The 14,514-nt window shown below is 48.1% G+C and overlaps 1 protein-coding gene across 17 annotated transcripts in view; it reads right to left on the bottom strand.

Annotated features, from left to right (window-relative positions):
• Window positions 1-14,514, bottom strand: part of Cacna1d (calcium voltage-gated channel subunit alpha1 D) — a 313,753-nt gene that overhangs the window by 48,882 nt on the left and 250,357 nt on the right. For 10 of the 17 annotated variants that reach the window (XM_087906190.1, XM_087906194.1, XM_087906191.1 and 7 more), the window contains 7 exons: window positions 13,579-13,686; window positions 13,443-13,495; window positions 11,910-12,056; window positions 10,149-10,350; window positions 8,059-8,217; window positions 6,536-6,646; window positions 1,013-1,096 (listed from right to left, as the gene is read on the bottom strand). In XM_087906190.1, the coding sequence (XP_087762316.1) occupies window positions 1,013-1,096; window positions 6,536-6,646; window positions 8,059-8,217; window positions 10,149-10,350; window positions 11,910-12,056; window positions 13,443-13,495; window positions 13,579-13,686 (864 nt within the window). Of the gene's footprint in view, window positions 1-491; window positions 576-1,012; window positions 1,097-6,535; window positions 6,647-8,058; window positions 8,218-10,148; window positions 10,351-11,909; window positions 12,057-13,442; window positions 13,496-13,578; window positions 13,687-14,514 lie in introns of all 17 variants that reach the window. The other 7 variants (XM_048421267.3, XM_085687773.2, XM_085687767.2 and 4 more) reach the window with 3 other exon arrangements.

Raw genomic sequence — 14,514 nt, 5'->3', positions numbered from 1 at the left:
GACACTCTCTTGACACACACCAGCAACACTCTGAGGACTAAGGGCCGGTGTTACCAGCTAGACTCAGAGCAGACCCAAAGCTAGGAGGAGGATAGTGGCAGCAACTACCTCAAAGCCAGGCATGGCTCTAGGGGTCTCCTGTGCCATCACAGAACCGTGTGGGCACAAGGCACGCACTACTGACTCCATCCTGTAACTGCAAACATTGGGATGCAAAGCAGTCAGGAGATCTGTTAAGGTTACCTAGCTAGAGAGTGATGGCACCCATGAGATTCCAAAGTGGCAATCCTATGCTTTTATCTCCATTTCTTTAGGGGAACGAATGGAGACAGGACAAGGGATGGGAGACTACAAACTGACTTTTATCGTTCAAAATGAATTAGTGCCTGCAGTTTTTATGGGCATGGGGATTCACAGGTGGGCCTTCTAGTCTCTTCTGCGCCAGAATTAATGAAAACAATCACGTTAAGGACACAAAGTTTGCTACTTACATTCACTTCAGTTATAGCAATATCAACGACGCTACCAACAACAATTAAGGCATCAAAAGTGTTCCATGCATCAGTGAAATAGTGCTGTTAGGCAAGCATTCAGAAGCCACAGAGGACAGGAAGCACAACAGGAAAAAAGAAGAAAAGGACAGCGTTAACAATATGCCACTCGACTACTTGAAAAATCGCCCCAAGACAAACACATCATCAATACGTAACTTTGGATGGGTTTTGACAGAGCAGATGGAACAACCGGAGACACCCTATCTTACCTTGCCTACTAGTGCCTGGGGTCAATGGTGCCAGAGTCAGCCCTGCAAAGGCGGCTTGTGTCTGCAGAGGCCTTGGGCTAAGACTCTACTCTAGAAGGTTCTTTCCCACAGTCTCTGTGAGGAAATGTCTAGTTTCCGATCAAGTATGACTGGGGTCTGTGACTTGTCCAGGTGATACCACATCAGGGCAGGGAGCAGAATGTGCGGACAGGAAGAGAGAGGACGCAGGCCACACAGGTGCATACTTACGTCGGCTTCGCTGAGGGCCACGTCTATAATGCTGCCGATTACGATGAGGGAGTCAAACGTGTTCCAGGCGTCACTAAAATACCCCTGGACAGAGCAGGCAGGGGCAGATGTTTATGAGCACTTATGAAGGGAACATCACACGGATCACATGAGGGGACACATCCGAGTCCCCTCAGCACCCATAGCAACCAGGGAAGGGGTCAGGAAAGCCAAAGGGGGAGAAAACAATACTGTCTACTGGTGGAAAGGGGTACAGAGGGGTGGTTGTGCTCCTGCGTGTGTGAGAGAGGGCATGAGTGAGCATGGACACACACACACACACACACACACACACACACACACACACACACACTACAGGTGTATGGCCCTGGCAGATAGAGGATATCCCAGCCCTGCTACCCAGAGTATTCACCCTAAATCCTCAGGAGCTGAGAGAAGAGTGAGTCTCCACACCTCCAAGAGCCTCCAAGTGCCCTTCATTTGTTTTCCCACTTAAAGCCACTAGGTGGCTAGCCTCCCCCACCCCCCATCCTCACCAGTCCAGCAAAGATAACAGGCCACACACTGCAACAGGATTCCCAACGGCTCTTGGCTTACAGGACACAGGGTGACTTATCTAAAGGTCACAGCTTAAAGGGAGATGGAATACACAAAGGGATACACAGAGCCTCAGGGCAGAGCCGAGGGCAGAGAGACTCTGGATTGTGATGTAAAAACAACCCAAGGCAGGGGAAACAGACTGAAGGGTGGAGAGGAGGAATCAGGGGTCTCAGATGGCCAATGGTCTCCTACCTTGACCTTTGCTTTTCTCTATCTTTCCATCTTCCAGCTTAAGTATATTCTCTGACTCCCTCAACAACGTCCCTGGCTCTTTTCCTGATACCTCTGCAATTCCCCTGACCTTAATCAGTTCAAATCCACTACCTCCCTTGAGCTCAGACAGATGCCAGCTCCTTTGTGGAGCTTCCCAGGTCCTTCTGACTATCCGCATTCTATCATAGTGACCATACCTTTCTCAGGCCTTCATCCAGAAGGTCTGCCACGCCAGAGCCTTCTAAGGATGAGGAGCACATAGCTTCTTCTGTCGTCACCTCCACCAACCCTGTCAGCCCCGGGAGCCTTGACTCTGGTCTGTGTCTGAGACACATTCATGTCTTTCTCTACAAACTCGTACCCTAGTGTCTCCTGGCTCCCAATTTTCAGGTTCTTGTATCTTGTATCAGTTCTGATGTATCTGTGACTTAAGAATTTAGATGTAATTCTGTGTGATTTATGCCTTTGAGGATCTTCACACTTCATGCTTAACTGGTGCCTGTTGACTCCCAACACCCCCTAGAAAGCCACACTGGACGTGGTGGTTACATTCTGTACAGAGCTGGAAGCTTCTGTTAGTTACCGGGGCTATACTGTCAAGATTTGTCTATAAGCCAGCTTCTATCTTGAAAAGGGGGAGCATGTTTTAAGGTTAAAAACACAGGTCTGAGTTCTACAAAGAGTTCAGTATGTGTACAGTGGGCACATTTACAGACGAATTAAGAAAACCAGAACAGGAGGTATTTTGAAGTGTCAAGGTCCAGAAGCCTGTGATCAAAGGCAAGGCTAGAGGAAGCCTCTACAGAGGCATGGCCTTCTGTGGCACTGTGGAAAAGGGGGACATGCTGCCTCCTAACAACTGGAGTGGGATGTCTTTCTATTTCCTTCTAACAGCACCACCATCCATCAACAGGAAGTCATTCGTTTTGTTTCTCTTTGTTACTATTGACAATGACTCCCCAGACTCAACCTTAGTAACTTCTGATTGACTCTTGGTCTCTCCTTTATAGCCATGCTGTCTCTAGCACTTGCTCCTTACTGGCTGGTGCTCAAACAGTTCTCTCAGAAGCTCAAGGAACCGACAAATGGAATTGTCCTGCAGGAAACTCAACAGGCCTGTTTGCTCCAAAGTACAGCTCACACTTCTTCTTCTTGCTTCTCATGAATGCAGGATTCTCAGCTGGCCGAACAGGGAGAAGACAGGCACCGGCGAGGATGTGTGATGTGTGGGCTAGAGGGAGGATAAGGAGCTGGCCCCAGGACACAAGACAGCCTGTTTCCTTCTCAAGGTAGTCTCCTGACAGCAGCCTGGTCACATGGGGCCTCCAGCATCCCAGAGTCCTCTTAAATTATTTATATTGTTGCAAGTTCTTTACCTGGCAACATCACTGCAGACTCTGGTGATGGGCAGGCCCTTCCCTTTTCCTCACTGAGTCGCCTGCAGGGTGGAATGTATTCCTCAACCCAGCACTCAAGACTACAAGCACTCACAGAGCACCAAAGACTGAGCCCCTATTCCTCACTTCCTGACTGGCCCTGTATCACATGCTCTACTGTTCTCATCTTGCCTAATGGATCTGCAGGCGGTCGGCTCTACCTCACGTGCACTGCGCAGTAGCCCTGTTTCCACAATGGTCAGCGTTCCCACTCTGGGTCATTCCTGTCTGGGTATAAGATATTCTTCATGGAGCCTTTTCTGGTACACTGTGGTGGATAAAATCCCTTGGAATCAGCAATATAAGGGCCAGCACTCAGGGAACCTTTTATAAATCTGACAGACTAAGAGAATCTTCCACAGTTTCAAAATGGTGCCGCCGTGCCCAAATCCCTACAGTGCAGACTAAAGGTTGACATCCCTCACCTACAACACGGGAGGTTTCGTGGTGTAAGTGACTGGGGACCAAGGCTCTGGCCAGGTGTCTCTGACAGTCCAGGGGAGGCAGGAATGCCAGCCCTCCCTTTCCTCCCACACACTGCTTCCCTGTTTAGCAGCCTCCTAGTTCATGAAATCACTGCCTTGGCAGCATGACTCAGCTCCTCCACCCTTCCTACACAGGAAGACACCATGGTTCCTCACACAGGGCCCATCCCCACCTACTCTCCCAGCTGAAGGAGTGACACACTCTTCTATAACGGATCTCTGAAGCCAGGGCTTCTCAGGGGAAACCAGCAATCAAATCTTTTCTCCCTCCCTCCTTCCCTCCCTCTCTCCCTCCCTCCCTTCCATCCTCTCTTCAGCTCTACCACCTGCAAAGAACAAGTCAGACAGCCACACGTAATAGCTTTTATTAGTCAGAAATAGTTCTGACTCTGGCACTTAAGTTATTGTGCTAGTTGGTTAGCTTTTGTTTGTTTTTTGTTTTTCTCGAGACAGGGTTTCCTTGCGTAGCCCTGGCTGTCCTGGAACTTGCTCTGTAGATCACGAGTTAGCTTTAATTGTCAGTTGGACATAACCTAGACTGGCCTGAGAAGAGAATCTCAGTGAGGAATTATCTGGATTGGCTATGTTGGGAAGCCGGTGAGTAATTTTCTTAACAGAGTTAACTGAAGGGGGGAAGCCTACCCTGGGTGTGGCAGCACCATTTCAAGGGTTGGGTCCTACAGCGTGTAAGTGTGTGGAGGTAACTGCTAACCTGACCAGCTAGGACAGAGGAACCCTCACCAGTTGCTTGGTAAGAGAACACTCTTACTGGGCTTGCCTTGTGAGCACCAATGAAAAGAGTGGGTTTTAAAAGCCAGGCGGGACTTCAGGGAGAGCCCTGTGTCTTGGTGGATCCATTCTCCTTCCATTGTCTGGCACAAAGTAATATAAGCCATCACAGCAACACTGCTCTTCAAGAGCAAGAATGCTACAGCTGTCGTCAAGGTTCTCTGGATCATAATTTGAGGTCATCTGGGGCCATGAAAATGCCTTGCTGAGCAAAATTACAAAGCAGTGCACTTGCTGGTAGAACTCGCCCATTTAAATGCTCTGATTTACAAGCACTGGCTGCAAATTAGCTTCTGTAGCATAAGAGTATTTCTTATCTGTCCACATGATACTCGACGCTTCTCCCAGGCTTGGAGACTCACTGGGGCCAAGCAATGTGCAACAAGGCACTGATGCACTAGCCTTAGAGGGTATGTGCTTAGATGCACACTCCCAAATACATATAGGCACGCATGTATGCACACAAGTAAACACACACTCTCACACGCTCACATGCTGTAGGGTGTGCGTGTTCTCCAACTGTAGAGCTCAATCACCCGGCACAGGAAGCCACGGCACAGAGTTGCTGGGAAATGTCCCATGGGATCATTCCATGTACATTTCTCAAGAACTTCCCACATTCTGACTCTGCAACCTTTCCCATCAGTTCAGACAAATATTGTTCAAAGAAGTATAGGCAAAAGAGAAGCAAACCAAAGTCCCCGAGGAGGTTCTGATGAACTTGGAAAAGGAGGGAATGTTTATGTAGGTAGGTATGGACAAGTCACAGTACGTAACATCTAGCCATGCGCAAGGTGCCAAATTTGACCCCACTGCAATCACCCCAATTAATCACTTACAAATGTCCTTTCTTTTTGGTCCACAAAGATCCGATTAAAGATTGCCTAAGAATTACTTCAAATTAAAGAAAGGAACAGGCTAGAATTCAAATTCTGTATAACTGTAGAGTACACAAACCCAACCCTTTTTGAAGCTGTACCACAGTTATTGGATGCCTCCACATGGAGTACGAACACCTAGGCACCAGGCTCTGTCATTCTCTCTTCTGAGAGTCAGGGTCTATGCTAGGAAGGAGAACCCTGCCCCCCATGGCAGCTCAACTCAGCTCTTCAGTCTAGGGCTTTGGAGGGAAGGAACACTGTTGCTTGGGGATACTGGCAATGGTGTAGTGGGGGCATGAGCAGTCTCCAGCATGGGGCTACATGCCAGACACCCTTGAAACGCTGAATGTAATAAACCCTTACTGTCCATAATAGTCTCCTCATAGAACCGAGGAGGAAAGAGGGGTGTGGGGCAGTGAAGGAACTTGTGATGGGCAGAGGATGGATTTCAGGTGTTTCACAATTGTGACCTTTGATGCCGAGCTACATGGCTTGTGACGCCACAGCCTCTGGGCTTTGTGGGACTGAACTGACTCCCTCCCAAAGGGGACACAATGCAGCCACTCCTCCGGTGTGGTGTAGCACAGTTCACGCTCATTTTGTCATAACCAAGAGAACTTTTCTAACTCCAACAAACAGAGATGGTGTAGCCATGAGAGGTACCAGAGTTTTCCATAAAAGGTAAAAAGGAAGCTAGAGGCCAGCAACAAATAAAAACTGCCTTTGTGCTAGCAATCTCAGAGTGAAATCAGGGTCAGAGTCTTTCTGATGATTATCGGACACTCCCCCAGTGCTCAGATAATGGGCTATATTTTCCTGAGCCAGCACGACATGCTAGTCAAAAGCAGAAAAACCAGGTTTTGCAGTGATAATCGGCCTACAAATTCCCAATTCTCTCCTCTCTTTTTCTCAGAATTGTTTTCAAAAGGTTTTGTTTCTGCACATTTATTTCCCCATGTGTGTACAGATGTCCTAATCAGATTTTAATGTTCTCAGGTGGTAACCTAGTTAGTTACCAAAGGAGTTTAGCATAATGCGGCAACACAAGGCTAAAAGGAAGCAGGTCCTTCTCTGGGGCAATTCAACAGCAACCTCTGCAAAGCAGATTCAGCAATTTACCTTGGGCTTAAATGCGATGACTTTCAAAACCATCTCAACAGTGAACACCCCCGTGAAGACCATGTTCAGAATGTCCATGGCATCGTTGAACATCTTGGACTGCTCGTAGTGCTGCGGATGAAGGCAAAGCTGTCAGCATTTCAGGACCTCACATCCTTGCCGTCTGCACCCCGGGGGCACTTCCCACCCTCCAGTATAGCATCTTCACCAGGCAATTCAACCCAGTACTGCAAGGGCATATGGTGAACGTCCACAAAACACAGGGTGGGTGTCCATAACACGATGAGGAAGACTGGACGATGGGGAAAATAACATGTCCATTCTTTCAGTTCAAGGTAAGGGGAGTCACCCTTTCTCTGTTGGGAATGACACTCAGGTCCTTAACTAACACACTGCAGATACTACCAAAATGTCTATGGATAAAGGTAGAATTTGATTAGTGATAAATCATATACTATTTAGGTGTATGTCTTATTAAAGGTGGTATTACCCAGGCTTTACACCTTCCCCTAGATCAACATACAGGTTTTATCATTTTTAACTTTAATAATGTGTGTGAAAATGTGTGTTTGACTATAGACCTGTCTTCTGCAAAGAACCGAGAGTTCAGTTTGCTTAAGTTCTTTAAGCCTGGGCAGAATCTGGTTGTAGAGCTTGGTTCTTGCTTCCTGACCTAGTGTCCTATCTATCAGACAGTAACTGCTGAAAGATTCACAGGGCACTGTTCTGCAATCTGACTTGGTGAGGGTCAAAAAAAACAAACCTATAAAATCTTTCACTATCACACTGGGAGCCCCTGAAGACAGAAATGTAACTTGGGTTTTCCTTCTCTACACTGAAAGCCGCAGTGACAGGTGCAGACCAAAGTGTCAGACATGGGGCAAAGGGACTGACAAGTGGCTCAAAGGTTAAAGGTACCTCTGTTCCTACAGAGGACTTGGGCTCAGTTCCCAGCACCTACGTGCTGGCTCACAATCATCCATAGCTCCAGCTTCAGAAGATTCAACCCCCTCTTCTGACTTCTGTGGGCACCAGGCACATACATGATGCACATACATACATGGCAGCAAAACACTCATACATGTGAAATTAAATTTTAAAAAAATCTCAAACTAATTTCAAGGTGCCAGACTTGACTAATTCAGCAGAATCCTTTGGCCTGAGGTGGGTGTAGAAGACTTCCCACATCACTCATGCCATGGCCTGGGGTAAGATTCTCAGTGCCACCAGCTGGTAAGGACAGAAAACAGGACAGAAGCTGTGGCATTGGGGCTTTTACTCAGTCACTCTTGGGTCTCAAGATCCACACTGATCACCACACACAGGTTCCATCACCCAGATAGACCCAAACATAAAAGTGACCTTAGGTGTCCACCACGAGAACCGTCAGGAAGAAAGAAACTCTGACCACACTAGAGTCAAACTCCTTCTCAAGGAAGGTGGCACATGCTATCCTCAGGATGAGGGGTACGGGGCTGTGTGACACACTGAGACTTAGTCCCCATAGTGACCTCCATTTTTACCTGCATGGCCAGGCAGAGCGTGTTGAGCATAATGAGGACGAACATCATGTATTCGAACGGCGAGGAGTTCACCACATACCAGAACTTGTACTGGTAGGGGTTTTTGGGGATGTATCTCCTTAAAGGGCGCGCTTTCAAGGCATATTCAACACACTGACGCTGCAAAGGTAGAAAAGGGCAAACATGGGGGTTTTGAGAGCTTCCAGGGAAGGAGCACACAGTGGTCATCGGCCTAAAGAGCTCGCTCTGGCCCTCAAGGAAATGACCATGAACAACAGCGAGTCTCTGGGAGGATCTAGACTTTGCCTTGTGGTAACTCTGGAAGCAAGTGGAGCAGCCACGGTGCTGGCTCAGATTTGTAGACAGAGCTCATGTAGCTTCTGCTGAGCTCTGCGGTGTCTCTGACTAGGGGTCGGGGTCGGGGTCGGGGTGGGAGGCTTGGACCAAGCCTTGTCAGGGTCTTTCCTGGCCAGCAGGTGGCAATGCAAAGTCTGCCTGTGTTGTCTTCCACAAGAGGAAGTCAGCTAATGACAGCGTGAAATCTTCAGGAAGCACAGAGGCTGAGTTTACTTCCTGAGGCGGGATACTCTCTGGATCCTCTACCAGATCCATAGAAGATGCCTGTCCAGTCTTAATGGAGTGGGGGCTTACCATGCTCACCTCAGCATCTCCAGAGAATGGTTAGAATAATCTAAGGTTGGCTCTAAACACACCACTGGTCTTCCACTTGCTCTGGGACAGACACTAGTTCCTTTTTGGAGCAAGCTGAGAGGGATCTTCTAGTTGACCTCCTGGCTTGCTCCTGCCTCCACCCTTGCCTCCACCCCTTCCTCCACCACCCTACCCCTCACCTTCAGCTTCATTCTAGACACAACAGGCTTCAGACAAGTTCTCTGTTTGGAATTAGTGTCACTCTGACTAGGGACACCAGAGTGAAGCCTATATGGGGCTTTAGGTCTCACACACATGTAACCTCAGCTCTGCATGGTTTACCTAGCCTTGCCTACACCTATCTTCCATGAATAAGCAAAGAAATAAGCCAATTTCTCCCAGTTTATCACTGGTAGGGGTTACAAGGACACTCGGACACAGCAAAGATCTTCCACAAACCAAGCCAGCATGCCCCTACATGTGGTTACAGCTGCCACCTCGGCGGGGATACCTCATATACCATGGCCACCCTTGCAGGAAACCTGCACTGCCAGATCATTTTTGCTCACCATAAAAAACAGAAGACAGAGGAAAACCCTTGGAACAGACTTGTAAACTCATATGCTAAAAATTTAAAAGAATGCGTGTGGAGTAACTCCTTCGTGGCTTCATAAATAATCTCTAAATAGGGACAAGGGGCCAAGATCCCAGAGGCAGAGATGCACCTAATGTCACTGAGCAGGTACAGGCAGAGCAGGACCAGAGTGCGCAGGCTCCTGGGTTCCTTGCTTTACCACATAGCCAGAGTCAAGGCTCCTACTTCTACCACGTCAGCCAAGACAGGGAGGAGACGACAATGCCAGCAAAGTCCTCACACTTCCTACTGAATGACAACATATTTTGACTGAAGACAACTGTGGTCCCCAGAAGACCTCTGGGAATATTCTGACTCCCTATTGGAGGAAGAGGATGCCAGCGCATTGGGTGGGCAGAGGCCACTGCTCCTTGCTCTACAGCTGTGCCCTGGGAGCACAGGTGAGAAGAATCAGCCCACAACAGCACAAAGGTGAAGAAAGTTTCAGCAGCAGATACCAAAGAGCCCCTCTGTGGGGACTGTGTGAGTCTGAGTGGTTCTGGCTCAGGGTCACGGTGCCATGCAAGAATGGCATCCCTGCACCATCACTGGTCAGTCACGGCCGTGGGCTGAGGCTTTAATGCTCTCTGCCTCCTCACCACAAGCTTGGGGATTGCTGTCCCCAGTCACAGTCTCTTCTGTGTCTGGTGACTAACTCTGCAGAGACTCAACATGACTGATGGTGTGCTCTGAACGGAACTTGAGCTGGGGCAAACCCTCTCCTCTGTGGAGCGAAAGCCACCGAAAGAGGAGGTGTTCTGTTCTTGCTTGAGGGGCAGAAACACGAACAGCGTGTGACTTTAACCTGATTTTTGTCGAGCTCACAGTTCTTATACTCCTTCTCTCCCTGCTCCTGGAAGGTGACGATGACAAAGCCCACAAAGATGTTCATCATGAAGAAGGCAACAATGATGATGTAGATGATGAAGAAGATGGAGATCTCCACACGGTAGTTGTAGACGGGACCAACATTCTCTCCGTTTGAATCGATAGCTTTATACAGCAACCTGGAGAATAGGAAAACTGGGTGAGAACCTGCCAACCCCACAGTCCAAGCAGCCCAGCCCACTGCCCCACAAGAGGCTCCCAGAATTCCTCTGCACGGTCGTGGGGGATGGGACACCAAAGCCTCTGAACACAGCCTGGTCATGGAGGCATCTTAAGCATTAGACCCAGATAGCTAGCATCAAGGTGAGGGGTTTCCCAGATATAATCGTTCAGAGACTATCTGGAGAATTGAAAACTCAAAAGGATTTCACAGTCAACAATGCAGCCTCCTATTAACAGATAAGAGAAAAAGAACATCACATTGCCATATTGAAGGCTCTGATAATTACGTGTGCACTGACAGACACCTAGTACCCAAACAGGATTTCTCAAGTTAAGGGGCATTCAAGTGTCAGATGGAATTCTTAAGAAGGACATGACCATAAACCTCCCCAACTTCAACCAACCTACTCTAATGCAGTCAGTCCTTCTCGACCCCGCCCCAGGTGCACTTACACGCCCTCTCTTTTGACCTCTATGTCTTTCTAGAAGGGCAGATGTTACTGCCATCCCCTTCCTATCGATGGCCAAGAAGCAGCCAAGTGCCACAGTCACAGCCCTCAGGCACAGAGTCCCCAGCTGGGCTCAGATCCTTGTAGCTCCAAGCCCCAGGCTAGACCACATCCCATTAGCTGCCCCAATAGCCCACTAGGGCACAGTGTCCCAAACCTGGCATCACCACAGTGCCTGGCTCTTACTCTATACCCTTTCTCCTAAATCAGCATCCATGTAAGTGAGTGCTACTCAATTGTCCACAGAAGCTAAAGCTTCTGAGAATGTCAGTCACAGTCACCCAAGAGTCCTGGCAACCAGTAGGGACCAGCCTGGGTACTCCCCTCCTGAAGCTCCTGTGTGCATGGCACATCTGAAGGGAGCCAACAGAGTGCCAGAGATCCCCTTCTGCCTTTTATTTTCTTCCTTCTTTAGGTGCTGGTGTATTAACTTGCCCAGACCCCAACCATTCATCCGGACCCTATTCCATACTAGGTATGATTATATGACATTGCTATTAACTCTAGGCTCTGAGGGAGGAACAGTGCCATGGTCATGTGATTTCCTCCACGTTGCCTAATGCAGCATGTTGCATGGAGTTGATATCAAAGGCATAATTTAAGAATGAGTGTTTTAAGCACCTTCATGAAAGAAATGGCATGGTGGCACGCTCCATGCCTGGCACACCTTAGTGTCCATGATGTATCACAGTGAGTGAGTGAGTGACAGCTTGGATGCTGTCAGATACTCTCGAAGAACACTCTCGAAGAAGGGCATCTACCAACAGCAGTTTATACAGCAAATGCCTCTCAGGACCCCCTTAACCACACCCAGAGATGCCTGCCTGTTCAGATGGAGAAGCCACGATGAGCAAGCAATGATGCCAAGTTGCCCAAAGCTAGTCACAGATAAGCTTGCTAGCTGTGATGAGCAAAAGTAGAACCCCTCTTTTGGAAAGATGACAGCCCAGAGTCCCCAAGGAGCAATCAGGGGCCTCGTGGGGAGACTGGATATCCTTTGTACTTACGCAGGCCAGCCCTCGAAAGTCGAGACTGTGAAGAGTGCCATCATGGCCGAAAGGACATTATCAAAATTGAAATCACTGTTCTGCCAGATCCTCTCACGAACCACGGGACTGTCGACATCCCCATCCTTATAAAGAATGAAAAGCCCCCTAGAGAAGAAAGGAGTTGGAGTGGCCTTAGCTTCACATATGACAGCATTGGGTCAGAACATTGCATGCAGCCCCAGCCAGGCCACACATCCGAGCACAGCCCAGATGGAGTTTCTCCTTTGCTCCTCCACATTTAGTCTGCTCTATACTTCAAGTAACTCGCTGGTAACTTCAAGTAACTCGCCGGTAACGACTAGGGGAAAGTGCACTCTCCGGGGCAGGAGTGACTAGAGATCCAGGGTGCACCTGTTAGCAGTCAGACATGACCCAACAGTCAATATTTCTCACATAAGAGAGTCTAGAAATACGTGTAGATGAACCAATACTTTGGCCACAAAGTATCGAGAAGCAAGCCAATGTATATGTTTATACACATTTTAGTTTCGATAAATTTCATCCCTCTCATACCATTGAAATCCTCAATCTTCTTTCCAAAAGAATTCTTCAATCAATGTCACACGCCACTTCTTACAGAATTGTGCTCGTGAGAGGAACCCACAAGGTAAAGCCTCCTGCTGTTATTTCACAGCAACAGGCAGCTGGTGGAGGGGCCCATGACAGGACACTGTGGCTGCACTGATCAGCTTGGTGAGGGGGTGGTGCTCTGCATCCCTCAGTCCAGGCCAATAGCATCTCTGAAGGCATATGTTGTCATAGGAAGATTATATCTGATGCCCCATGGTCACATCATTTGTTCTAGGAAACCTGAACCAATGCATACAGGGCAACATCTGGACCCCAGTCAGCTGTAACTCAAGGTCAGGGACACAGATTTTCTGTAGTCTTAAGCTCTGGGCAGTGTATGCATGGACTGAGAATATTCTATATTTACTGAACATCTTAGAGTATAAGGTGTGAACATTTCTTGCTGTTTCTCCATTGCTGGCCATTGTGAACAGAAATATGTCCAACATGTGGGCAACAGGAACAGGAGCAAAGAAGTCTTCCAAGCCTTGTAGAACAGGGTAGCCCACTCCTGAACACTGGGGAGCCGAGCTGCAAGTCTGGCTTGGGAGAACACCATTCAAAGTCCACTCAGATAGCAGGGAAGACACTGGTGACCCTTGGTCACTGCTATTTCAGGATTTCTTCCCCCAGTTTATAAGATCTATACTAAGCAGCTAGAGCCATCTGCTCATTTTGGGGGGTGATAAAAATGTTTTAAACCTTAAGAGAGGTACTGGCTCTCAAATGCGACTACACTATAATTTCACTTCACTTCAATTGTGCCAGGACTTGGGAACAGAAACAAAGTAACAGATCCCCATCCTTGCAGGCATGGGCAGGGTGGGCAGGCCGCTCGTTCCCTGACCCAAACCCCTGAAGCGCTAACATGAGTGACTCTTTCCTCCTCCAGCTTCCCCAGCCTGCCCTCAGGATACCCACCTGCATTCTTCCGGGTTACTTTTGGCCTCGTCTGTGCAGCGGTAGAATTTCCCCTAAATACAAAGCAGATGGAGAGTCAACGGGGGGCTCTTCTTATAGAAACCAATCCCAGCCCCAGGTGAAGGGTCCCCCCTACCTTGAACAGCTGGACCCCAATGCATGCAAACATGAACTGGAGCAAGGTGGTGACAATCATGATGTTACCGATGGTTCTGATGGCCACAAAGACACACTGGACAACGTGCTGGGGAGAGAACAGAGAGAGTACGGAAGGCTGCTACCCCTCCTTCCTCTTTTAGTCATAAGTCAACACCAGGCGGCTTCTATGCTTGGGTGCCTCCCGATATGAATATCTAACTGCTTATCTAACCAAGCTAACCTTATGCTTGGTTTTCCTGGCTGCCCACTGATGAGTATTGTAGTCAGTACAATATGTGCTTTTATTTTTATTAAATTTTTATTACATTTAGTTATTATATATATGTACATGCATGTGTATATGTGGAGGACAACATGTATGAGCTGGTTCTCTCCTTGTTCAGTTCCAGGAACTGAACTTGGGCATCAGGCTTAGCGCCTTAACCCACTGATCCATTCCCTGGTCCAAGCACACTTTTTATGTGCCTTTTCTTGGGTTTCCTCCAAAGACGTTGGTTTAACTGAAAGAAACAGCACCTGCATGTAGATACACAAGACGCCTATCCCAGAAAGACCTCACAGAGGTGTCAACCCTTTAGCCTGCTGTATAACCCACAGGAGAATGATGTACAACTTAAACATGAAGAGATAAATGCTATTGATAAAGGAGTAACAATTATTGTAATTACAATGACCAATATCTCCCATTAATGAAATGAAAGTAATTTTGCTGTGTATACTTGGGGGCATGTACATGCCTGTTCATGTAAGGCAGAAGAAAAGGACATTGTATGTCCTGCTGTATCAGCCTCTACTTAACATTCTTGAGACGGGGTCTTTCACGGAACTCAGAGCTATGACAGCCGCCAGGAAGCCCCTTGCTGTCTCAGCACTGGGGTTACGAGAGTGTGAGAGCATGCATGGCTTTTTAATA

The sequence above is a fragment of the Myodes glareolus genome, chromosome 5 (assembly GCF_982192425.1).
Source record: "Myodes glareolus chromosome 5, mMyoGla1.1, whole genome shotgun sequence".
NCBI lineage: Eukaryota > Metazoa > Chordata > Mammalia > Rodentia > Cricetidae > Myodes > Myodes glareolus.
This window is presented reverse-complemented; position numbering and strand designations above follow the sequence as displayed.